Below are 26,034 nucleotides of genomic sequence, written 5' to 3' on the forward strand. Positions count from 1 at the left end.
CGTTTAGAATTGTACATAGTTAATTTTTCTTGAAGTGTATTCTGTTTACTGTTTTAATGTAGTTTTAGCTTTTAGTAGTATTTGTAGTAGAACTGAGACTTCGGGGGAATCTGTTTATGGATTACCCGTCCCCCCCATCACCACCTCAGTACCTGTAGGTGGGTATCAGGCTATGCCAAAGACACCAGGATTTAAAATCTGTGCCACCTGCCCTCATTCCTTCTTGATCAGTTATCAACATCAGTGCTGCCTCTACTGGTTGGGAGAAGCCCCCATTTCATCCAGGTGCAGTATCTGCAACTCCTTACCAAGCTTTACCCAAGAAGGCTGCATGAAACTCAGCATGAGGCCTCATCCCGACTCTGATCGGGGAGCTCCCGCCCCCCCCCCCACACCCCTGCACATCAGCCTGAGACAGCCAGTGCAACCTCCTGCTAAGGAGATCTGAGTTTTCATCCTCAGAGGATTCCAATTCAGTACAAGGGCCTCCCATTCCCTACTGCCACTATGAGTACCCCAAAAGACCACCGGCATCATGTCACTACCCTCTTCTACAACAGCAGAGGAGCCACTGGTTTCCCACACAAAAGGGCCCTCTGCAGCACCCACCAGCTCTCTCTCCCCGAGCCACTGTGCCCACAACTCCTGGCAGGGATCGCCAGCTCCGCATCGTCGCGGATCTAGGCGTCGCAGTGTCTTGAAAAGTAGTAGCACGAGGCAGCACCATTCCTCGACGTTGGAGTCTCGGTCCCGTGGCAGACATCGTTCTCGGCACCATCGATCGTACCGCTCCCATGGTACTGATAGGTCGTTGGTAACCCTGACCTCGTCTCACACGTGGCCCCCTACGTCCCAGCCTAGCCAACCTGACCAGTTGGTGCTGCCGGTGCCACAGCACGGTCAGTGGCAAGGGCCCCCATGGCAGGGCCATTGGTGCCAGTGGACCCCCTAGCCCCCCCGTGCATGCCCAGCCAGGGCTCATTCAGTAGCAGGGGCGTTGGAGGCTCCCTCCGCCTCAATATCCAGGCCTCCAAGGGATAGATCGGTGGGTCATGGATCCTCAGCACCGCATGCGGAGTCCGACCAAGGGGTGGATCCTGAGGCACCGGCTGATGTGCTCCATACCGGCCTCCTCCCCCGCGCCGGATGACAAGGTTGCAGCCCCACCACTTCAGCACCGCAGGAGGACTTCAGGGCTCACCAGGAGTTACTGAATCGAGTAGCGTTGACCCTTCAACTCCAAGCTGAGGAGATTGAGGGATCCTCAGACTCGCTCTTCAATGTCCTCTCCTCTTCGGTACCGGGCAGAGTGGCCCTACCGCTGCACGAAGGGGTGGCTAACATTTCCAATGCCCTCTGGCAAACGCCGGCCTCCCTTGCGCCAATGTCAAAGAAGTCAGAGCACAAATATTTTGTGCCCACGAAAGGGCACGAGTATCTCTCTACCCACCTGGTCCCCTACTCTCTAGTGGTGGAGTCTGTAAATCATAGGGAGAGACAGGGTCAACCAGGACCCACATCCAAGAATAAGGACTCTAGAAGGCTGTACTCATTTGGTAGGAAGCTTTATTCGTCATCCAGTTTCCAGCTCCGGGTGGCCAACCCCCAAGCCCTCCTTAGCCATTATGAGTTTAACTTCTGGAGGTCACTGCCCAAATTCGAATCCTCCCTTCCTGAGTGTGAAAGGATGGAATTTAAGGTGCTTGTGGAGGAGGGTGCCACTACCGCAAAGGCTGCTCTGCAGGCAGCTTCGGATGCAACTGACACGACTTGCTCTGTCCGTGGCCTCGGCTGTGTCCATGCACAGGGCGTCTTGGCTACTGCTGTCTGGGCTCTCCACGGAGACGCAGTCTTTGATGCAGGATCTTCCCTTCGATGGCAAGGACCTGTTTGCGGAACAAACAGATGTGAAACTTCATGCCATGAAGGATTCACATACTACCCTGCAAACCCTTGGGCTTTACGTCCTGCTTGCCAAGGACAAGCCTAAGCCACAGGCTCTCACCCCAGCTCCTCAGCCAAGATATGAGCCCGCCTATAAGCGGTCCAAGACCCAAAAGAGGCAACCTAAGAGGCAGTCTCGCTCTGCCCCTCAGCCTGAACCCTTGAGGGGCAAGTGGCAGGGCAAGAGGCATTTTTGACTGGTTGCAGGAAGGTACCTGGGTGCCTCCCGAGAGGATACTCCTACCAAAAAGTTTGCCTTCAGCAACCCCTTGTGCACATTCCTTGCGAAATGATCCCGAATAACATCGGACCGTTGGGTCCTCAACACCATTTCCCAAAGCTACATGCTACAGTTTCTCACCTCCGCCCTTCCACCCCCCTCCCTGGGACAACATGGGGGACCCATCACATGTACCCCTGTTAGAGCAGGAAGTGGGTCAGCTCCTCAGCTTGGGAGCTGTGGAGGAAGTTCCAAGGGAGTTCTGGGGAAAGGGGTTTTACTCCCATTACTTCCTTATCCTGAAGGCGAAAGGGGGGCTCAGGCCTGTCCTGGATTTGCAAGACCTCAGTCGGTTCATGGTCAAATGCCGGTTCTGCATGGTCTCTCTGGCATGTGTCATCCCCTCTCTGGACCCTCGCCATTGGTATGTGGCCCTGGAGCTTCAGGACACATACTTCCATATCCATATATTCGAGGGGCACAGATGCTTCTTTTGTTTCTTGGTGGGACAGGACCACAACCAGTTTACCGTCCTCCCATTTGGCCTGTCCACCGCGCCCAGAGTATTCACAAAGTGTATGGCGGTCGTGGTGGCCTACCTCAGACGCTGAGGGGTCCGCATATTTCCCTATCTCAATGACTGGCTGCTCAAGGGCAGCTCCCGGTCTCAGGTACAGGACCATATGGAGCTGCTTTTGGCTATGTGTGCCAACCTTGGTCTCCTAGTAAACGAGGCCAATTCCCGTGTGGTGCAAGCAGAAACTGAATGGTCCAGACACCAGCATCTGCACTACACCCCAGCTGATAAGGAGGGCAAACAATTGGACTTTCTGGGAAGCCAGGTCTGCTCATCAGCTATCCTCTAGTTCCAAATTTAGAACTATCAAGCCTTGTTGGCTAAATATGAATTCCTCAACTATGGCAAACTGGAGGACTTTACTGAAAAGATGTCTCAGCAAGATCGACCCCGGTTCCAGTCTATCCTGGATGAAGGGAAACTCGTGGCATGATCAGCGCTTCAATCTGCTGTAGACATGGCAGATACCTCATTGTGCTCGATGGCTGTGGGCATTGTCATGCAGAAGGAATCATGTCTTCATTTATTTGGTTTCCCCACAGAGGTGCAAAAATAATTGAAGACCTCCCTTTCAGTGAATTGCATCTATTTAACCAGAAAACTGATGATTCACTCCACATTCTGAAGGATTCAAAAGCCACACTTTGATCTCTGGGCATCTGTACACCTGTACCCAAGCAGAAATTCTACTGCCCACTACCAACACAGTGGTTCAGGACTACCCAGTTTTTCCACCAAAGACTGAACAAACCACCGCGCAAGCGCCAGAAGACCCAATACCCTCCAGGCCCACCTTCACAGCCTACATCACCATACACATGCAACCCTCTCAGAAAAGCTATTTCTGAATACCACTACAGAGCTGTCAACCACTGTGCCTACTGCCATACAACCACCCCACCCCTTTTAGCATTCATTCTACCAGCTTACAGAGCAATAGCAACAGACAGGCATTCATTCTACCAGCTTACAGAGCAATAGCAACAGACAAGCAGGTGCTAGATGTCATCAGTTATGACTATCCAATCAAATTCATGACACTACCTCACCCACAACCCTACTTCTCAGGGACCATTCTCACTAGCGCATCCTTGCTCTAGAGATAGATTCAATACTACAAAGGGAGCGATAGTCCTCTAAACAATCAAGGGACAGGGTTCTATTCAGCTTACTTCCTGATACACAAAAAGAAGGGCGGTTGGAGATTAGTCCTGGATCTCTCTCCCCCTCAATCGCTTCATCCACAAACCCAAGTTTCGTATGGTCACTTGAGCATCCATCATACTGTGTCTAGAAAAAGGTATGTGGTTTATGGCTCTCGATATGCAGGACACCTATTTTTACATCAACCCACAGATGACTCCTGAGGTTCATAGTAGGCCTTCAGCACTTTCAATACAGGGTCCTACCATCTGGACTCACCACTGCTCCCAGAGTCTTCACCAAAGTTTTCTCTGTTCTAGCAGCCCACCTCAGGCATTATGGGGTCCTTATATTCCCCTATTTCAATGACTGGCTACTAGAAGCGTGATCCAGAGATGAAGCACTCATCTCAACCACCATGTTGCTCAGACTCCTTTCCTCCATAGGAGTCGGGTCAATGTCAGAAAATCAGCTTGGGTTCCCACATGGTCCCTAGACTTCAGAGAGACCTCCATCAATTCAGTCACAGCACGAGCTTACCTACCAAGGGACAGATTCCAGACTTGGCAAGAACTCATCCCCCGAATAGTCGACAGTCCATCTGTCCCGGTCAGGACTTGCCTATCCATCCTTGGCCACATGGCAGCCTGCATATACGTCATTGCCCATGCTCACCTCTGCTTCGCTCACCTCTGCCTCACTCGCCTACAGATGTGGCTTCAGAGAGTTTACTCACCCACGTGATATACCATAGATCTTATGTTGATAGTCCCCCACATTGGTAGACTCTTCCCTCTGTTGGTGGACGGACCTGCAACAGTTCTGGGTAGGGATCCTCTTCCTCCTATCCTCCCTGGACAGGGAAGTCATCAGAGATGCATCCCTTGCAGAATGGGGAGCACACATGTGAGACCACGTGACGCAAGGGACACAGACCCCTCAGGAATCCAGGATGCACATAAACATTCTGGAACTCCGGGTGGTACGGAGAATGTGTCAAATATTTCTCACATCCATTCACTGGCATTATGTTCTCATCATGTCAGACAACACCACCATCATTTATTACATCAACAAACAGAAGGGCACGAGGTCAACTGCTGTGTGTGCAGAGGCAGTCAATCTATGGGATTGGTGATTCACCCACAAGATCCTGTTGTTGGCAGCTTTATATTCCAGGGACTCAGAAGTTGATTGCAGATGTTCTCACTAGAAGATTCGTGGCCGATCACAAGTAGGAATTCCATGAAACTTTAGTAAGTGACCTCTTCAACCAATGGGGGACTCTGACCAGAGACCTCTTTGCCTCCCATGCCAACAACAATTGCAGCACATACTGCTCTGAGGGGTGCGGAAGAGCAGGGGTGTGTCGGTATCCACTCTCAAGGTGATGTTCTCATACTCCGCTGGTCAGACCAGATCAACTATGCCTTCCCCCTACCACCACCACCTTTCCTGCCATGTGTACTCCACAAGACCAGGCAGGAGAGAGCCATTGTCATTCTGATCACCCCATTCTGGCCAAGACAGTTGTTATACCAATAAAATAAAAACCAGCAGGATCTTATTAAAGGGGAAAAGGCAAAATACCACATTTATTGTGAATATAGAAAGAATCATAGTAAGCAGTTAGTTATAGCTATAACATTCCATTCAATTTCATATTTATTCACACATTCATTCATATACACACACATACACGTTCTGCAAGGTTGTTATCATAGTTACCAGCCTTAGAGTTGCTCATGCCAAGCCACTGGCCAGGTGGCCTGGACATGAGGAGAGAGCAGGGCCTTGTCAGATGCTTATCTGATGCTCCTGGAAGTTGGCTTGCAGAATCAGAAAGTTCTCACTTTCTAGAGTCCATTTTTATAGGAATTTCTTCCTATGCCAGTCTATGGGAATTGCTTCATCATGCTGTTGCTGAATCAATCAGCAGATGGCACATTCCTGACGGCTCCGTGCTGCCAGATGCTATCTTGTTCTTTGGTTCTCCCATTCTTGAGGCTGTTGGGTGGATTCCAGTCTGCCCTCCGGGGTCCTCTGGTTATTTCCACTTGACGCCTTCTTCAGCCAATGGACACTGGATTCTTAGGCTGGCACCTCCCTGATCATTCAGTTATTATCCACACCAAGCATCCATCCACATACATCCTCTATCTCTCTATTTTAATCACAATTGTTAACAAAGCGAGATGAATACAACAAAAGGGCGGGGAGTCTCTGGGTACTATTTCTGTTGTTACAGAGTATTGCTTTGAGTCTCTCTGTGTGAGTAGTTGTTGTTGCAAAGAATTGCTCTGAGAACAGACTCTGTCTTAGAATGTACTAACACAGTTAGCAGCTTGCAAGTTTCACACACAGAAGGAGAGAAACCGTACCAAAGACCAAGAGACCTCTTAACCATTAATACCCTGGAATTCAAATCATGGGGAATCAAACTCATTTGTGACTTTAATACAGAACTTCTTTAATATGATCCAACACAGTTCTAGTTTCCCAACCTTCTCTATATGTCAACCTATCCCTCACTTCCTCTGCCTGCTTTCCCCAAGCTGCTAATGCAACACAACAGCAGGATCAGACATACCAATCTGCAGACATGTCACTTCAGAGCGTGGTATTTGGATGGGCAGCTTCTCTAGAATGGGAGTGTTAATCAGAAGTGCAAGACATCCTCTTGAGCAGCAGAAAAGAGTCCACTAGTGTTCCTACTGGGCCAAGTGGAAACATGTCATCTCCTGGGACCAACAGAAAGGGCTTTTCCCACAGGAAGTAGAGATTCCCCTTCTTTTCAATTATCTCCTGTCCTGGAAGACATTGGGGCTTGCCCTCAGCTCTCTCAAGGTCCTCATAGTGGCAGTCAGTGCCTCACACCCCCCATGGAAGGACACTCTGTATTTACACATCTGTTGACTAATAGGTTTTGGAAAGATCTCCTCAGAACTTTCCCACCCATATAACCTATCGCTCCCCAGTGGGACCTCAACCTCATTCTAATGGCACTAATGAAACAGCCCTTTGAATCACTGGCTTCGTGCTCTACCCTTCCTTTTCATAAAAGTTGCATTACTTGTGACTATCACTTTGGCGAGAAGGGTAGGTGAACTTTGGGGCCATGATGGTGGACCCTCCCCCTTCACCATTTTCCATAAGGACAAAGTCTCCCTGCACCTACATCCCAATTTTCTACCAAAGGTAATATCCCAGTTTCATCTCAAACAACTCATATATTTAATTGCTTTCTTTTCAAAGTGTCATGCCTCAGCAGAGGAACAAGAAGTTCATTCCCTCCATGTCTGCCAGGCCATGGCCTTCTACCTGCAGGGGACAAGACTCATCAGGAAGTCTCCTAGATTTTGTTTATTGCAGTAGCTGAGAGACTTAAGGGGCAAGCAATCTCCACACAGAGAATCTCCAAGTGGATTTTGGGGTGCATTACATTCTGCTATTAGTTGTCGCTACTGCCTGCACCGCTCAGAGTGAGAGCCCATTCCACAAGTGCCCACACATGGAGGGCAGCCACGTGGCGTTTGGTACGTTCTTTTGCAACAAGTGACTCATTTGGCACCACTGTCCTCCCCTCAACTGTTCCATCCTCATCCTTGCATCTTCCTCCAAATTAGGTACTGCTTGTTAATCATCCTCAGTGGAATACAATAAGGGCCATCACTCAAAGAAGAAGAGAGGTTACTTATCTGTAACTGGAGGTTCTTCAAAATGTGTGGTCACTGTTTATATTCCACTTCCTACCCTCCTTCCCTTTTGCTGCGGATCTATTCAGTTGGTGATGGAGAAGGAACTGGAGATGTGGTCAGTGTGCCCTGCCCTTTATCACCTTGGATGAAACCATGAGGCGAGGCAAGGGTGCATGTGCAGACCAACAGACACTACTACTTTCAAATTCTCTGGCTCCAGAAGCATGGCATGCATGCATAAACCCTCAATAGAACCACGCATCTCAAAAAACCTCCAGTTACAGGTAAGTAACCTTCTCTTCCGCTGCAGCATGGGGCCTGGGTCACTTTCATGTTTAAATTAGTGTAAGTGGTGGATTCTCTGTAACTTGAAGTCTTTAAATCATGATTTGAGGAATTCAGTAACTCAGCCAGAGGCTAGGGGTGGGTGGGTGAGGTTCTGTGACCTGCAATGTGCAGTGGTCAGACTAGATGATCATGATGGTCCCTTCTGACCTTAACATATATATATAACACACACACACACATATATCTTCCCACCTTTGACTGGAGGCCTTGTATTTAGCTGTGACACTCTGAGTGAGTTTCCAAGAAGACCTGAAGAAGAGCTCTGTGTAAGCTTGAAAGCTTGTGTGTCTCACCAACAGAACATGGTCCAATAAAAATTACTACCTCACCCACCTTGTCTCTCAACAACATTTCCAAACACCATTAGATCAGATTTTCTGGCATGAGTTTATTTTCCTTCAGAACAAGCAGAAGGAAGTGAAGGAAGAACCTTCTAATGTGTTCATGAACAGTACTCATAACAAATCGTGTTGGATTGCATTTCAGATCTGTTTACGGTTTAAATGGTTCCAAAAGGTTAGTCTTTCTTGCCATCCGTGAAGTATATAGAATTGTACTGTAAATTTTCAGAAATTTTTTTCACTAGTAAATTAAATCCCAGCTAGAGGAGTACTGTAACCCTACATAATCTGTTTCACCTCCCTCTCCAGTGGATTATGATTTAACACTTAAGATTGATGAACATGGGGGGACCAAAAAAATACCTGCCTCTATTTCTAGTGAGCAGTAAGAATCTTGAGTAGATGTATTGGATAATCCATTTTTTTTCCTAAAAAGGAAAAATATTTGGATTGGCTTCTCTGATGGCTATTGGGCTTACTTTCAATGATTTCCCTAAATGATAGTTAAGGTACAGCTGTTCCCTGTGTTCATTACAGAATAACCATATCAAGAAAAGACCCAACTGGAGCCAAGAGGAATACATCAGTTTGTCAAACTCAGTTGGAGAATTTTCTTATGCACCCTGATAGCACTGTCCTTACCTTGGTTGGTGGGATCTGTTTCTCATATCTTTCAACTGTTGAGTTGCCTGTATGCAATATATATGCTATTTAGGCATCATTTAGAGGCTAGCTGAAGAAAACTGTTTTTGGTTATACTTCTCTTTGCTGAAGCTTTAGAAAGCTCTACAAAACCACTTAATTCTGTGATTTAGTCTGCCCTAGAAAGGAGGAGTCAACATGCTTGTCACGTCGCGGACATGTGAAGGTGTTTGTATATCAAATCTAATTCCCTGCCCAAAACCAAAATAGTGCCAGATCCCAAATGAAAGCTCTTTTCTCTAGATGGCAAAAGTGGACTCATTTCAAAATGAATCTGGGTACCAGCTGATGTTACTGGCAGGTCTTCTATAAATTATTGCATCTTACATCACCTGAGCATAGTTTCCCTTGGGAGTCATTGATGGATACATAAGTGGATTTTAAAAAGTATTGTTTTCTGTTTATCCATGCAGTCTATTTCCTCCCAATTGGTGGAAACAAGCCAAATTTAATTTTCTGACAATTACTATCTAGAGATTTCCTGCTTAAGACTTTGAACTGCATAGGGGGAAACATACAACATTAAATTTGGACACTGAAATGTAGAAATAAGGTGATATACAAACATCACAGTAAATCATAAGATGAATAGACTCATTTAAATGATGGGAAAGGTGTTTGGTTGGTAAACTATGAATGGGGGCATTGCCTGTGTACAGCACAGTGGGAAAAGGCATTTAATTCTTGCAAGTTGGTACTATTTTAGCTGAAAATAGCTGCAGTCATAAAAAGAAAAAATACCAAAACAATTTTTATATCCTTTTTTCCAAAAGAAATTGCAAATTCCTTCATATTGTAATTCAGATTGTGCAATGTTTGCTTTCCCAGAAGTCAGCATTTTTTGAGGTGACTAATTTTATTCTGTCTCTTCTATGTACCTTTTTGTAGTGTACATTCTAAAACGAGATGTCCTGGTTACCATGGTAACACTGACATTTTTCCCCCATGACTTTCATTAAAATGGTAAATTCAAAAGAAGAGAGATGTAGCACTGACTGACACTCTATATTGATGTTTCCTTCCACCTAGGGCTAAACCTTTTCTACGGGACCAACAGTAAGACTTTTTAATTAGATATTCAGCTTTCTTAGCAAAACAAACACTTCCATAGTTGCCCAAATGTAACTGGCTGGTTGCAGTTAATTCAATGGCTTAATCATTTAATTAGAAACATTTCTAATTACATTTCTTGTCTTATGCTGTTTATAATTTGACTGATTCTATGATTTAAATACATAAGCAATAAATAAAGACATTTCAGCTGTGACCTCTTCAGAATCTAAAAATCCCTGTACAAATTTAGTAGAGGGCCACATTGTCTCACCTTTTTTTTTTCTTTTTGTTTGTTTGTAATTAATTAATTCACTTTCCTGCCCAAGAACCAAGCAATATAGAACTAAGCATAATTTTTATAAGTGAGTAACAAAACTAATCATTGCCAGGTCAAATAAATGCCAAAACAAAGACAAGACAGGGAACAGATCTGAATGAAATTTACGATGAGTGTAATATGTCACTGTAAATAAATATTAGTAGTACTGACAACCAAGCTCTCACCAGAATCTGAACATAATTTAGTCCCCTGCAAACACTTAGTCCTTTGTATAGTCACATGCATGAGTGCTTACAGGATTGGAGTCTTAATTTAGTAATAGTTAATGGTTCATCTCTGTTTACAGTGTTCTGGTTAGAAATGAAGAATGCTTTGATGCCAAAGCTACCATTTTTCTGGGACTTTTGAGGAAGTGTCAGGAACCCTAGCTAAGATAAATAATAGATCAGTGCAATTTTTCAGAGCGAATAACTAATAAAGCTTGACTTTGAAAACAATGATGTATTAGACTGTCAGATTTCACTGAGATTTGTGAATGGGATTTTTTTCCCCAGCTTGCACTGGTTGATCATCTTTCCTGCACTAGAAAAAATATCACATTTCAAATTGTATCACACCTACTACTTATTGAGAGGCTGCATGCAAAATGTTCAATTGTAAATGATTGATTTCACTAGGAATCCTACCACATATCTATTCTTCAAACAAAGTTGTATTTGGTCCCAGTAAATGTTCCACATCACAACACTGCCATTGCTATGTCAGAGTGAAAAGTATACAGAATGGCAGAATTAAATACTTTTTAAAAAAACACTTCTCTGGGCACAAAATGAAAACCTTCCCACAAATACAAGTGTGACCATAACTACCAGGCCTTTTTAGTGTTCCCACAGACAGCACCGGAGGAAACCCTGGTAGGAGAGGAGGCAGAGTGACAGGAACATACCCCAGATCAGGCCCTACAGCTGGCGAGCAGGCTCCTGGGCCTGTTTTCTGAGGATCTGTACAGGGATGGGCCCAGGGAACAGCCTGGGGAGGGAGTGGCACAGGAGCTGGAACAGATCAGCAGCTGGGTAAGCAGCAACCAACATCTTTATTATAATTATGGGGAAAATTATAGCATAAATGGGAGGGATTTCTGGGTTATGGTCAATAAAATAGTTATGAAGGGCATTTGGAATGGAATGGTGGAAGTCATGCCATTTCCCTGGTCCTTTTCCTTCTGTGGGACCACCATGTAGCCAAAGTGGCTTCCACATGGGGGAAAAAATTAAACATGCAACTAAGTTTCCACTTAAAAAAGAAAATAAGAATTACAGATTTAGCAAGCATGAGTGCATATTTCTGCATATATTGCTCGGTTTGTAGCTATGTCACACTGGTAGACTGATAGTTACACCGTTAATAGCATTAGAGCCTTGTCCCAGACAGCATAGATTATAAACCCCAGTGGCTGTATTAAGTGAAAAAAGTCCCTTCAGGATGTACTTGGTCTACTGACCTGGTCTGTCTACAGCATGCTGTCTGAGCTGGGGAGAAGGAAGTAGGGGGAATTGGTTCTCCTGTTAGCAAGCCTCCACATTCTGATTCGGTATCCTGTTAATGTTCATCTGAATTTTCCTCCTCTTATGGCAGGTAGTGCTTGAGACTTTTTCACGCAGGAGAATCAGTGAGATTTCTGGCCAGGATAAACTTCCAGTGGTTGCTCTGTAGTTTAACTGCTCTCTCAACTCCCTGTTATGTTGTTCAGCCAGCAGGAGATGAAAAGATCTCCATTGTATAGATATCTTTGGGAATTCCAGCACTAGCCTGGAACATTTGCTCCCTCTTCCACTCGGGGATCTCCCGCAGGCTTTCCTGGCCTGAAATAATATTGAAACCAATACTGGAAACAGGCCCCTGGTCTAAATAGCCTAACCACCCCCAATCAGTTCCTGGTATATTTAATTAAATCTGAAATTCCTTATTATGTGTTTGGTCTGGGTACATGGCTACCAGGAGCTTCTGAAGATGCCAGTGTGTAAAGGTGGAATAAAAGTATCAAACTATGGTATGATGGGGGATTTTTTTCTCTTTCTATGGACCAAAATTAATTTAAAAAGTTGAAGGCCCTGTTGGATCAAGGCAATCATCCAGGACTCTGGAGGAGAGGACCCTCAACCAGCATGGAAAAAGGAAAAGGCTCAGATTACCTGTTGCTTGAGATAGGGCACAGGTCAGAACAACAAACACCTGGAGGAGCAGCAGTGAGGGAGAATAGTGATGCAGTTCTTGATCACGCCCAGAGGGAGCAGTGTGAGTGGCTGCCCATCCTAATAGCTAGCAGCCTATAGCTCCTGCAGCATCATTGATGCCGATTGACTCTCCGTCACTTTACCACATCCTGCACCCTGTGCAGCCATTGGACAATCCAAAGATGGGGTTGGCTATGACCCACTCTGTGAACTGGAATGGGCAGATGTTCCTCATTTACTCTATCTCTGTACAATGTGTACATCTTCAAGTAATGAGAATGGATACACATATAGCATCCAGTTCTTCTTTGAGTGATTGCTCATGTCTATTCCACAATCGGTGTGTGTGCTCGCCACGTTCACCGGTGCCCGAAGTTTTTCCCCTAGCAGTACCCATGGGGGGAAGCGCCACCTGTGGCGCCTGCCTGGCACAGTATAAGGGGAGCTGCGCGCTCCACCGACCCTCAGTCCCTTCTTGCCACCAGTGAAGGTGCATCGGAACTACTCTGTCCCAGGTTTGCTGTAGCTCGTCCCCAGAACTGTTCGTTAGTTCAGTATTAGTACCTGTAATTAGTTAGCTGTTTAGTTAGTCAGTGAGCTGGAGCCAGGGCATGCCCCACTCCCTGGGGTTTAAGTCGTGCGGCTCTTGTACGCGTTCTATGCCAAGAAGTGACCCGCCCGTAGACTGTTTGCATTGTTTGGGAGAAACTCATATCAGCGAAAGGTGCAAGATTTGCAAGTCGTTTAAGCCTCGGACCAAAAGAGAAAGGGACATTAGGCTCCGGGCGATCCTGATGGAGTCAGCGCTGACCCCGACTCCGGCACCTTGCTCCAAACCAGTACCCGGCACCGTGGCGTTGGTATGCAGTGACCCTCCAGTGCCATCAACCAGTCAGCAGTGCTCCCCATCCACGGGGCATGCCTAAAGGGCCAGGAAGATTCCCTCTTTGCAGCGGCACCGAGGGAAGTCTGGGACAGAGGCTAGTCCCATGTCGGGCAGTCCTCAATCCCCACCAGGCCCCAGGTCTCCGACTCACATTGTGAACAGGTCTCTCCGGATGCCATTCACACCTGAAGCCCTCCAGGTGGCCTGGGACGTTATGTCCATGCCAGTGCCCGGAGCACCACCGATTTCAGCCCCATGCTCCAGAGGCAAGCCGCCACTGGGATCTCCAGAGTTGCCTCCAACCCGGTACCGGTCTTGGTTGAGGGAACATTCCCAACGCTATTCACCGCCCACCACCCAGCAGAGTCCATGTGGATCGCCCTCGACGCCGACCAGACTGTCTGGCTGGGTTCCGGCCAGCTGGGACTCTCGGCACCTCTCATCCTCAAGGAGCGAATATCAACAGGACCGCAGCAGGCATCGCCAACAGTCCTCGTCTCAGAAGGGGTAGTGCAATTGGTCACGGCACGCTCATCGACGCCGTTCCCGCTCAGGCTCCTGCTCCAAGTCTCCACCAAGACATCGCAGTCCTGGGCATCGATCGCCGGCATCTTGCTGTCGCGGGTCTGCCCATCGAGGCCATTCGCGGAGCAGCTGTTACCGTTGGTACTGGTCCTCCATGTCAAAATCGCGGTCCTGTGGCCGATGTAGATCCCGGCACTGCCACTCCTCCCGGTCCAGAATCAGCAGCAGATCTTACGCTAGCCTGGCCTCCATTCGTAGCCGTCTTTTGATGGGCCAGACCAGCCAACCCGAACAGCCAGCCCTGCCAGTGCCGCAGCAGGTGCAGTGGCTCCGAGCGTCGTGGCCGGCCTAATGGTACCAGTGGGCACCCTAGTCTCCGGCGCAGCCCGGGGTGGGAGCTCGCTCGGTGGCTGGAGCTTCAGAAGCAACGTTGGCCTCACTCTCGAGACCCCTGAGAAAAGAGTCAGTGGGACATACGTCCTCTGCACCGTGCCCGGAGTCCGACCAGGTGGTGCACCCTCTGGTGCCGGTCAATACCCAGAGCACCTCACTGGCCTCCTCACCCTCCCTGCAGGCAGCCTTGGATGCTGTGGACACGGCCGCACGATCCATTGCGTCTGTGGTGCCCATGAGATGGGCGTCATGGCTCCTACTCTCTGGGCTGGCCAGCGAGGTGTGGTCTTCCATGCAGAATCTCCTGTTTGACGAGAAAACTCTGTTTGTGGTGGAAACAGATACAAGGCTGCATGGCATGAAAGACTCCCACACGACCCTCCAGACTCTGGGCCTGTATGTCTCAGCTCTGGCAAAACCTAAGTTCAAGCTGCAGCAGACTCCCGCTTAGGCTGCCCTCCCGAAGTATGAGGCTGCCCATAAGAAGCAGTGGGACTATAAGAGAGGCCTTCAGAGGCAGTCTAGGCCTGCCCCCCAGCCTAGGTCCTCCAAGGGCAAGCAGGCGGGGAAAAGTCGCTTTTGATGGGATGCTTGGGGGCACCCCGTCAGTCCTGATCTGGGATCCAAGCCCAGTAAAGCTCCCCTTCACCAACCGGTTGTCTGCTTTCCTCCCAGAATGGTCGCGGCTAAACTCGAACCAATGGGTCCTCAACCATCTCCCAAGGTTACGCTCTCCAGTTTACTTCCTCCCCACCCAACCACCCCCCGCCCCGTCCCTTTGAGGACCCCTCACACAAAACTCTAGCAGGAGGTGGGGCAGCTCCTAGGACTAAGTGCCCAAAGAGTTCATGGGCAAGGTGGCCTTCCTGGTTGCAATCACGTCGGCCAGGCGAGTATCGGAGCTCAGGTCCCTGATCTCCAAGCTGCTGTACACAGTCTTTCATAAGGACAAGGTCCAGCTCCGCCCACACCCTGCGTTTCTCCCAAAGGTGGTCTCTGCCTACCACGTGGGTCATGATATTTTTCTACTGATCCTCTGCCCCAAGCCTCACGCTTCTAATGAGGAATGCCGTCTCCACGTGCTCGATGTGCTGGAGGCTTTGGCTTTATACCTTGAGCAGACCAAGCCATTCAGAAAGTCCTCGCAACTGTTCATCGCCTTGGCTGAGTGCGCAAGGGGCAGACGATTTCCACTCAGCGGCTTTCCAATTGGATCACTTCATGCATCTGTTCCTGTTATGAGCTGGCGGGTGTCCCCCCGCCACCAACTGTGAGCACACACTCGACTCGGGTGCAGGCCTCGTCGGCTGCCTTCATAGCCCACATCCCCATCCAGGACATTTGTAGGACCTCCACGTGGTCTTTGGTTCACACGTTCACTGTGCGATCGTCCCCCAAACCAGGGATGACGCCGGATTCGGCAGGGCTGTCCTCCATCCTGGGAACTTGTGAACTCCTACTCACTTCCAACAGATATAGCTTGGAATCGCCTATTGTGGAATACACATGAGCAATCACTCAAAGAAGAAAAGACAGTTACCTTTTCCATAATTGGTGTTCTTCGAGATGTGTTGCTCATGTCTATTCCACACCCCACCCTTTTTCTCCTCAGTCCGAGTTATCTGGCAAGAAGGAACTGAGGGTGGGGGGAGCACACAGTTCCCCTTATACCGCGCCAGGCAGGCGCCACTCCAAGGGTTATGGGGGGCGCTCCCCCCCTACAGGTACTGCTAGGGGGGAAAACTTCCGGCATCGGTGCACATGTGAGCACGCACACCTATTGTGGAATAGACATGAGCTGTTTTTTAGCAATGAGACTCTACAGCTGAGACTTTAGGTAATGGCACAATTCTGCAAGTTTTCACTTTCACTTACTTGTGTACAGGGAGCTAGGATGCCTGCAATGGCTTTCAGAATACTTTGGTTATGTTAATAAATTGGTTTGTTTGAAAAAAGATATTCATGCAGTTGTCCAAAGCTTTTAATAAAATATCAAACTCTTACCACATAAAAGCAACAGCAAATAAAAAATAGCAAACTCGTATGTCTCTTACAGCCGCACCAAACGCATTTCCTCATGTGTCACCTTGCACTGAAAGGATATGGGAACGCAAGGAATCCCTTTTATTTCCCTTGCTTGCCTGGACCCATCTCAGTTATGACAAAGCTCTTTCAGATTGCCTATACTAGATCTGCAAACCAATGGTGTCAGGCCTAATCCATGTGAAAATTCTTACCCTTATCCTCAGAGATGATGTGGAGAGTGCAGCATGCCACAATAATACAGATGGCATTGGACACAGTGGCATCCAAACAGTTTTGTAGGTAGTCCCATCTTGCCTTCAAATGCGCACACTACCACATCCTGTAACTGCTAAGCTGCTTCTATCAGATCAGCTGTGTAGCCGGACTATAGTTTCATGAGCTATGGCTGTAAAGGGTAAGCATGGGCACAGACCCTCACCCCAAATGATAACCATGTTATTTGGAGGGAATAAGGTTCCTGCTTGTCCAAACAGGAACCACCAGATCACAGCACGCTGCCATCATGCAACTTGCTGGTATATGCCTGCATTGGTGTTTATGAATCTGCCTTTTTGATTGACTAAGGCCTGCAGAATGCATAATAACCTTTGCAGTTTTCACTTTCCTGTGCCCTTCGTGGCAGTACCATAAATGCAATTGCTGGCCCAGCACAGTTTGGGGGAAGCCAATTATCTCGAAGCCAGCTATTATTTCTGGCACCTTGTTTATATCCACCACCTACTGGTAAACCATAGCATCAACTGCTGCTATCACAGCACCATTTGTGTGTCTGGGAGCATGCTATTCATACGGCTCCATGAAGTTGGCCTTCCTCAGGAGTTCTGGGCCCACTGCTGTTCATCCCAGGTCTGCATGATGATGTGATCCCATGGTACTAACTATCTAGCACTACTCTACATATGATTGCAGCATGCAACAGGTATATCTCCACTCTGCCATGAGTGAACTCCCTTCCAAGACCTGCCCCTGCCTTCTGAGGGTCAGACACTGATGGTGAAATGCTATCCACAGTCCATCTGTCTATAGTTGTCACAAGCAGGAACAGCTCATCCACCTGTGCTCAAGCTAGGGCTTGGCATGGGCTGGAATGGCCAGAAGCAGAGAGCATGCCAAGCTGGGCGTGCCACAGCCAAATGCGTTAGGGGGTTAAGAACGCTTCTGTGTAGGGGTTTGGGAAGGATGGGCAAGTTCTCCCACAATATACTGCAAACCACTTCCTAGAAGAGACCAGGTTAGTGAAGTACTAAGAACCCTGGGATATGCTCACAGCAATCCTAGTGCCAAACCAGTGTAACTGCAATACCAGTGTGCACACAGCTAGATGAGTCTGACTTGGATGCAGCTGTGCAATACTAATCCCACATGTGAGCATCCACAAGCACAGTTTTGCATGCAAAGGGGCCCAGCCACTTGTACACTGCAGCATATACATACCTGTGTCTGAACAGCACATAGAACAATGAGGTCCAGTGGATAGGGCACTGGATTGGAAGTGACGAGTCAAGGGCTCTAATTCCTGTCTCTGCTATGGACCAGCTATGTAACCTTGGATAAGTAACTTCAGGGTAAGTGAAACAAATGGGGATAGGGAGGACAAGGTAACAATAATACAAGCATGTGTTCATGTATGTTAGCTGTGCACACAATGTAACTTACTGCCAGTGGAACCATTTTTATGTGAGTATTCTGTAGGTACAACAAAAGAGCAGAGACTCTTGAAGATGACAAGGTAGTGAGTCGATTTATGATTTTTTGGTATACGTAAGGGTTACTACAGGGGAGAACTCCAGAAGTGAATGAATTGGCCAGGGGGCCAAGGAATGTTGGAGTAGCAAAAATACAATCAACAGCACAATAGGTAATCAGTAATGTAAGTCTGCACTAGAGCTGAGTAGTTGAATCCATGTGCCCACATACCACTTCATTACAGAACTGGGGCTTTTTTCAGTTTCCCGTGTCCTACGCAGCACCAGGAAGAGGAAAACCATTGTTAAAAATAGTGAAGTACGATTGCAAACCACAAAAGTTGGCAGGTTGACTCAGGAGGCTGAGATGACTTAACTAATTTTTGGAAAAAAAAAATCTAGATTAAGTTGGCAATGTCCCTTTCAGCAAAAGCTTCATTTAACTTTCCACCTCATAGATTTCTTCTAGTGCCAAGGCCTACAACTAATTTAACTGATTATGATGTAAATGGTATCAACTGCTACAATTAAAATTACATAAAGGTTTCCATTCCAATCTTACTCAGACAGTCCTCAACTGTCACCCATCAGTCAGAAATTTTCCATACCCCAATGGGTGTGTTACTTTTTTGGAAGTTTAAATCAAAGTTCAAGAATGAGGAGAGTGAAACTCAAAATAGTTAAATACATAACAATTACAATACACTAGTTTCAAATATTTTAAACTGTTACACTGATATTTTAGTTTTGTAATGTACAATCCAAGCTCCAACTATATTGTAATCTTAAATGACAATATGTATACTATGGTGAGCTAAACAGAATGTCTGACTGCCTTCAGCTTTGAGTACTGCTTTTGTGGTTTATGAGTCACCAAACGATCTAGATGAAATCATTTTCTTGTAATTCACTGCATTCCAGACATTCTTTAGTCACCTGATTCTGAAACCTTTACTCTTGCCATTTGTGCAATTGATTTAAATGGGAATAGTCTCATGAGTAAGAATTTCAGACTTGGGACCTCATGTATTTATGAAATGGAGCAAAGTTGTTCTGTGCTGAATTATAACAGACATTCTAAATGTTTGTGAAAAAATATATTCAGTCCTTTCTCTTAGTAATTAAAAATGTTTTGCTTGTTTCTAAGACTATCTTTTAGATTGCTAACATACATTAAACTTACAGGAGTAAATATGGAATAAAAGTGATGACTTGCTGCATATATTTTAGTATAGCAACTTATTTTTGCATAAAAGCACTTTGTAATAGAGACTCGCATTAAAGATTTATGTTAAGCAAAAGAGCCACTAAATGGATTTATTTAATTTATTTTTAAATTAAAAAGTTACCCCTATCAAATAAAACATCTGGATAGAGAATTACAGATGATGAAATATCCTTTATCAGACTCACTCCTCCCATTCATGGCACACAAAGGAGATTTCAGGGATAGCTGGCAGTCATAGTAGTTCCTGGAAGCACAAATAAGGAAAATGTTCATGCAGTCCAGGGGCAACACCAAGCATGGCTGGGAAGCAAAGCAGAGGACATGAAACTAAGATAAGATGGGAGATGAGAATTTGGCTCTTAATAGCACAGGCATTTGTTAAACAAAAATACGTTCCCTTTCAGCTTTAATTTTTAAATAGGCTTCCCTGTGATTTTTGGTGTGTTCAGTCAAAAGGAAATTTAGTTTTCTATTAATCATTTTTCTTTTCTCAGTGTCTGTCTTCTGTGGTTTCAGCTTTTCTAAAGCACACCGTTCTGGCACGTAAGTCTAATAGCTTTTACAAAATCTTTAAATCTTCCCATACAATAAAAAAATTTGTCTGCAAAGGATTGTATCTATCATAAAGGTTACTGAGTCTTATCTAATCTCTAAACATCATTTATAGAGCCTCAGTGACCTCATGTGCGAGGGTGTTCCATTGTTGAATTGCTGTTACAACAATAAAAAGGAGTACTTGTGGCACCTTAGAGACTAACAAATTTATTAGAGCATAAGCTTTCGTGAGCTACAGCTCACTTCATTGGATGCATTTGGTGTTTGTTTGTTTTTTTTCACCAAATGCATCTGATGAAGTGAGCTGTAGCTCACGAAAGCTTATGCTCTAATAAATGTTAGTCTCTAAGGTGCCACAAGTACTCCTTTTCTTTTTGCGAATACAGACTAACATGGCTGCTACTCTGAAACCTGTTACAACAACGTTTCTCTCTTATCTCAAGTAAACTCTCCCTTTAGTCTGAAGTCATTCTTTCCTGTAAACTCTTCAATGAACTGTTCTTCTTCCCAATAATGTCAACCTATTACACAATTGTTTCATTACCTTGTAAAATACATACAAAAGCAAATATTCTTCCACGAGAGATTTTTTTCCCTCCAAAAAATTAACTGCTTAAATTTCAATATTAAGTAGGCAGATATTCCCTAAAGTTGGGTGTGGTATTTTGAAAAATCAATTTTGGCATTTGATTTTAAATTTTGGCATTAATTTTGCAAGTAAGCCACTGAGTTATTAAATTGAGCTGTTGCCCTGCCAATACATTGCATAACATTTTGTTACTAATTATTGTGCAAGGGCAGGACTCTAAAGCACCAAAGCATTCTAGAAAGTGATATCTGAATTCTCATGGCAACTTTCTAGTTGTTTCCTGGATACTGCTGGGTCTAAATATGAGAGTTGGCAGGAAATGGGAAGATTGTTGAGGTTTTGCCTTAACCAGAGAAAGGGCTGAAGATGTGTCTTCTGCTCAACAAACCCCAGTGAGGGAAACTAGAGATTGCTGATCCCAAACTCAGACCCCCATTGAAGTAAATTTAGTACGAAGGGCTATTGGCTCCATAAATACTGTGACTTCAAGTTAATGGAGATACTGTAAGTGCTGTTCAGAAGGATGGTTTGTCTTCAGAGTACATCTAATTAGCATCAATATTAAATCTGCAGTTGGGGAGGAACTTTGAACAGAAAATTTGGCATGACCTCCATAGAAAGTTGGAAAAGGAAGGGTCCATAGCTGTTGGGAATAATAGTTGGGGATTGGCAGTTAGCTCTTGCTGGCTAAGAGTTTCTCTTAGGAAAAGGGGAGTCTCCTTAAGAAGAACCAGAGTTATCTAGATCAGTGGTTCCCAAACTTGTTCCACCGCTTATGCAAGAAAGCCACTGGCAGGCCAGGCCAGTTTGTTTACCTGCCGCATCCGCAGGTTTGGCCGATTGCAGCTCCCAGCAGCCACAGTTCGCTGCTCCAGGCCAATGGGAGCTGCTGAAAGCGGCACAGGCCGACGGACCTACTGGCCGCTGCTTCAGCAGCTCCCAGTGGCCTGGAGCCGCGATCGGCCAAACTTGCGGACGTGGCAGGTAAAGAAACCGGCCTAGCCCGCCAGGGGCTTTCCCTGCACAAGCAACGAAACAAGTTTGGGAACCACTGATCTAGATGGTTACAAAATCATGAGAAATAGCTTGTTCCCAATGTTCTACATAGTGGAGATTGCATTTTGTGTCTTGTCTTTTCTTTCAATATGTGTAACTTTAACAGGAAGGGACCAAAGAACAAGGCAGCTTCAAAATGGTTTCTTTTTGAAAGGAAAGAGAGAATATTGATCAGTAACTGAACCTTTACAGTAATGAGCATTAGAAGAAAGGATTGTGATTGTGGACTAGACAGGTTGCCACAATCCTTCCATTCTTCAGGCACCTCCAGCGCATCAATTAAGTAGCAGCCCAGATTACAACTAACTTGACATTGTGCATCTGTGAAAGGGATCATGCACCACCCATAAGGAAAAGACATTTAGGACCCAAATCTGCACTGCTGAAGTCAAATTGAAGTTTTGCAACAGGAATAACAATGGTTCAGCAGCTTCCTTTGGTCAGGCACTGGACATAAACTTCAACCTAAATACTGGGGAAATGTGTATTCATCACTGTACAATAGCTACTTGTTCACTGTGGAGGTGTTTGGTTTTAGAAATGACTGGTTTAATAGTCATATTACAGTAAGTGTGGCTTGCAATTGATTCTTTTCAAGATCTGCAAGTTAGAAAAATTGTTAGCTTAATCTCCCATTTTTAGAATACAATTATAAAATCAATTGGAATATAAATATACTAACATTTCAGTGTATAGTATATAGTGCAGTATAAACAAGTAATTGTACAAAACTATAGTTTGTACTGACCGCTAGTGCTTTTTATATAACCTGTTGTAAAACTAGGCAAATATCTAGATGAGTTAACGTACCCTCTGGAAGACCTCTGTGTTCTCCCAGGGGTATGTGTACCCCTGGTGGAGAACCACTGGTCTAGATGAGCTAAAAGGACCTAAAATGGCCCAGTATTTTATTGGAGACAATGAAGTGAGGTATTTCTTGGCAAAGCTTGCAGAAGTACCTACTTGTAACCTCCCTGCTTTCTGGAATCAGTGCTGTGAAGGCAGCAGAGTTCGGGATGATTCCATCACCCTACTTCAAATCCACATAGAAAAACCATGATTATTAATAATGCTCTCGTCAGAAATCTGGCCCATGTGTCTCCCCTACTCATACTAGCCCATCTGAGAAACTTTTTTTGGATCCAGCTACCAGATTGAAAGCTTTGACTTCCTTTCATCCTTCACATTGCTTCCCTCCTCTCTGGCTCTCCTGCCCACTTCTATCTCTACTGCCTAGCTCCAATCCACAGCTATGACCACCTACATATACTGCAATCAGCTCTTCCCCTGTGACACAGCTCCAATCCCTCTACTATCCCCACGCTTACATCCCTGAACCTCCTCTCCTTCAGCTGAGTAGCCTTTCTTGTCCCTGCAGGACTCACCCTTGGTGTCACCTGGAGGGTCCAAGGACCAATCCACTCCATCCTCTCCTGTAGTCTTCAGCAGTTGGCTGATGGCTTGCTCATCCCATCTCCTTCTTTGAGGAGCCACCACCTCCTGCATCACATGAAATGCATCTTCAGGGGCCCACTAATCCAAGAAAATACATTTTCAGGGATAGGATCACTGGCCTTCCTCCTGCTTTGTGGAGGAACCTGGCTCAGGATGAGCCCCATCTTCTAAGGGTTGGGCATACAGAAACTGCCCTCCTAGACCCGGGATTTCTTACAATGGAGCATAAATCCATATATGGGAGTAAATCTTCCCCAGAGGGAATCCTTGCCACTAGTGGATGGGACTACAGAAAGCATGGCCAGAGCCCAGCACCCTCACTGATGGACACATAGAAAGGGCAATGTTCCTACTCTTGAAGATGCATCATCTTGGAATTGAAGGGATCATGTCCCCTTATAGCAAATCCTGTGAAGATGCCTCCCTTGCCAATGGGGAGGCACGGACTTAAGCAAGTGGTATGGGGCTAGAAATTACTCTCTTTAGAGCTCAGCAGCTATCAAGGTAAAGATCAATAAAAGATATATCAGATCTGCCTAAAGACAGACAGAATCCTGGAGTGAAAATAGAACAGCTACAGCTTCCGTGGGGAGCTCCCTCACTGATTTCAGTCAGATAGCTGATTGAAAAGGTCTTGGAAAAAAGGTAGGCAATATCAGTTTGGATAAAATATGAAGGAAGGGGCTGGTGCCTGTGACAGGTCAGGCTGTGTAAACTCTGTTCCTGGTGAGCAGTGATAAAGTTAACCTTCTTGCCCTAGAAAAGGCCATAGATAAGGATGATATTGTGATGCTGGGAAGATGTTTAATGGCTGGCATCAAGTGGGTCTTTCATCTACAATCACAAAACTGGTTAAAGCAAAGCACCCATCTTCCAGGCTCCATGGAAGGAGCAATTAAGCTTTTTTATCTTGTGACATAGTTGGAAATAAAAGCTGCCACTGCCCAAAGCAATGGGCCATAGGGCAGTGCTTGAGCAGAAGCTAACCTCTGTGGGATGATGTGTTACCTGATTGCAAATGCAGAAGCTAGGGGAGCACAAACTAAGTGCGTGTAAAGAAAGCCAGCAGACAGAAACATGTGACATGAGCATGATCCCGTGAAGAAGCAGAGAGACAAAATTCCTTGAGCACAGAATTGACTGGCTTGGGGATTGGCTCAGCGAAGAAACTGCCTTACTCATTACTACACCATCCAGGGAAACAGAACTCTCTGCACATCCTTTGTAAATCAACAGGATTGTGCCAAAAATACACCTGACTCACCTCATCAATTTCTCTTCCTAATGGACACAAGCTTGCAAGACCCCAAAAGTTGCGTATGTGCTTAAGTCCAAGGGGCCCGGGGCAACCGTCTAAAAGCCCAGAAGCCAGAGTTGCCTGCCTGGGGAACAGAGAGAACCACTTTCTAGGGCTAGCCCTTGCCTCTGCACGCTCTGGAGAGAGGTGGGGTTTTGGTGGGGGCAGGGAACGCACCAGCTCTGCCCCAGACCTCGCACCTCTTGCTTCCACCATCCGCACCTCGCAGGGCCCAAGTCCGGCCCAGCCCGGCGCTTGACTCACACGCCCTCTGGCCAGGCGCCCGTCGCGTCCCCGAGGGCAGGGCCGGCTCGCACCCAGCCAGAGACCGTCCCCCTCACGCCACTCGGGGAGAACAGTCGCTCGGCGGCGCGTCCAGCTCCGCGGGGCAGCGCCGAGCCTCACCCCGCGAGCGTGGGCGGCGGCTGGCCGCCTCCCCCAGCTACCAGCAGGCGGAGCTGCAGGGAGCGGGTCCCCGCTGCAGCGGGGGGAGGGGAAGGAAGCGGAAGGAGCCGCCGCGCGGAGCGGGGGAGCAGGCGCTGTGTGGAGCCGCCACTGCCGCTGCCCCCGCCGCTGCCTGGTGCGCGGCACGGAGAGAACGAGCAGGGGAAGCGGCTCCTCTGCCGGCGGGCTCCGTGCGCGCGAGATAGCGGGAGCCAGGTGAGGCCTCGACACAAGGGAAAGGGGGGACCCGGATGATGCCGAATTCGGCGCCCGCGAGGGGGGGGCAGACGGAGGGGTAAATTCCCACGTGACCAGCGCGTGGGGGAGGAGGCTCGCGCGCCCCGTTCGAATCTCAGCAGCTTGGGTCTGGAGCAGCAGGGCAACTCTTGCGCGTGCGCTTCGGCTCCGCCTCCCCCTCCCGTCGCTTGCGTGTGCGCGCGCCGGGTGCCAGGGCGAGGCGTTTGCTGCGGGACCGGGACACGTGCGCGGCGCCAGCGCCATGTTGATTCCCAGCGCAGCTGTGGGGGAGGGGACAGTATGAGACGAGGAGGGAAAGGGAGTGAGTTCTCGCGAGGCTGTGTAGTTCCCGTGGGAGCTGGCCGGCAGCAGGATGGCGGCGCGGCGCTGGGCTTGCTGGGTAATGGTAACTGGGGCTCTGGGGGGCGGGGACCGTGGGACCGGCCTCCTCGCACTCTCCTTGCCGCAGCGCACACGGCGGGCGGGGTTGAGCACCCCAGGGAATCGGACTCGCGCACGCTGGGCCCGTGCGGTAACTGTTGCTGCTTCACGGGAGGCGCCGACCCGATCTCTTTTGCTGACCCCCTGTGGCTCTCTGGCAGTTTCTGTCCCCCCTTGCTGTCTGCCCTCAAGTGCCCCCCCCCCCCCGTTATCGGCCCCTGCTGTCTGCCTGCCCCACAGCGCCCTTATATTTTCCCATACAGCCCTGCCTCTTCCCAGCACCTCCCATTGTCCTCAGGGAAACCAGACTTCCTGCACTCAGACCATGCCCTGTCCTGTAGCACCTTGGGCCATCCTCTGGGCAGCACGCTTAAGCACCCCTCTGATATCTACCAGGTGCCTAGCACACTGTGGTCACTACTGGAAATCAGAACAAATAATAATGCTGTTTCCTTGTGTAGACCTGGCTCCCAGCACTGCTTTATCTGTCCTTCCTGGTGATGATCCCACTTAGTCCTTTATTCCTGCTATTCTGTACCTTGCTCCTTGCATGTTTCTGCTGTGATGCCTCTGAGGGTGCCCTGTAGCACCCTCACCGCTTCTGTTTTCAGGCATGCCAATATCATGGTTGTGATGGGTGAGGTAGAAAAGTCTAAA

The 26,034-nt window shown here is 47.3% G+C and overlaps 2 protein-coding genes and 1 long non-coding RNA gene across 10 annotated transcripts in view; 1 reads left to right on the forward strand and 2 right to left on the reverse strand.

Moving 5' to 3' along the window:
* Positions 1 to 1,549: 1,549 nt before the first annotated feature.
* Positions 1,550 to 25,200, reverse strand: LOC119859652 (translation initiation factor IF-2-like). Its single transcript, XM_043491310.1, has 2 exons — positions 24,520 to 25,200; positions 1,550 to 1,886 (listed from the first exon to the last, which is right to left on the reverse strand). Exons 1-2 carry the CDS (start codon positions 25,198 to 25,200, stop codon positions 1,818 to 1,820), a joined length of 750 nt encoding a protein of 249 aa, XP_043347245.1. The 3' UTR covers positions 1,550 to 1,817.
* Positions 16,953 to 21,289, reverse strand: LOC122455444. Its single transcript, XR_006273651.1, has 2 exons — positions 20,270 to 21,289; positions 16,953 to 20,014 (listed from the first exon to the last, which is right to left on the reverse strand). It is a non-coding gene; the product is annotated as an uncharacterized LOC122455444 (long non-coding RNA).
* ZZZ3 (zinc finger ZZ-type containing 3) overlaps positions 25,059 to 26,034 on the forward strand; it is a 108,194-nt gene continuing 107,218 nt past the window's right edge. For 3 of the 8 annotated variants that reach the window (XM_043490471.1, XM_043490470.1, XM_043490472.1), the window contains exon 1: positions 25,195 to 25,336. The gene's annotated coding sequence lies outside the window, so the exon portion shown is untranslated. Of the gene's footprint in view, positions 25,343 to 26,034 lie in introns of all 8 variants that reach the window. The other 5 variants (XM_038411970.2, XM_043490469.1, XM_043490468.1 and 2 more) reach the window with 5 other exon arrangements.

This window comes from Dermochelys coriacea, chromosome 8 (genome assembly GCF_009764565.3).
Source record: "Dermochelys coriacea isolate rDerCor1 chromosome 8, rDerCor1.pri.v4, whole genome shotgun sequence".
NCBI lineage: Eukaryota > Metazoa > Chordata > Testudines > Dermochelyidae > Dermochelys > Dermochelys coriacea.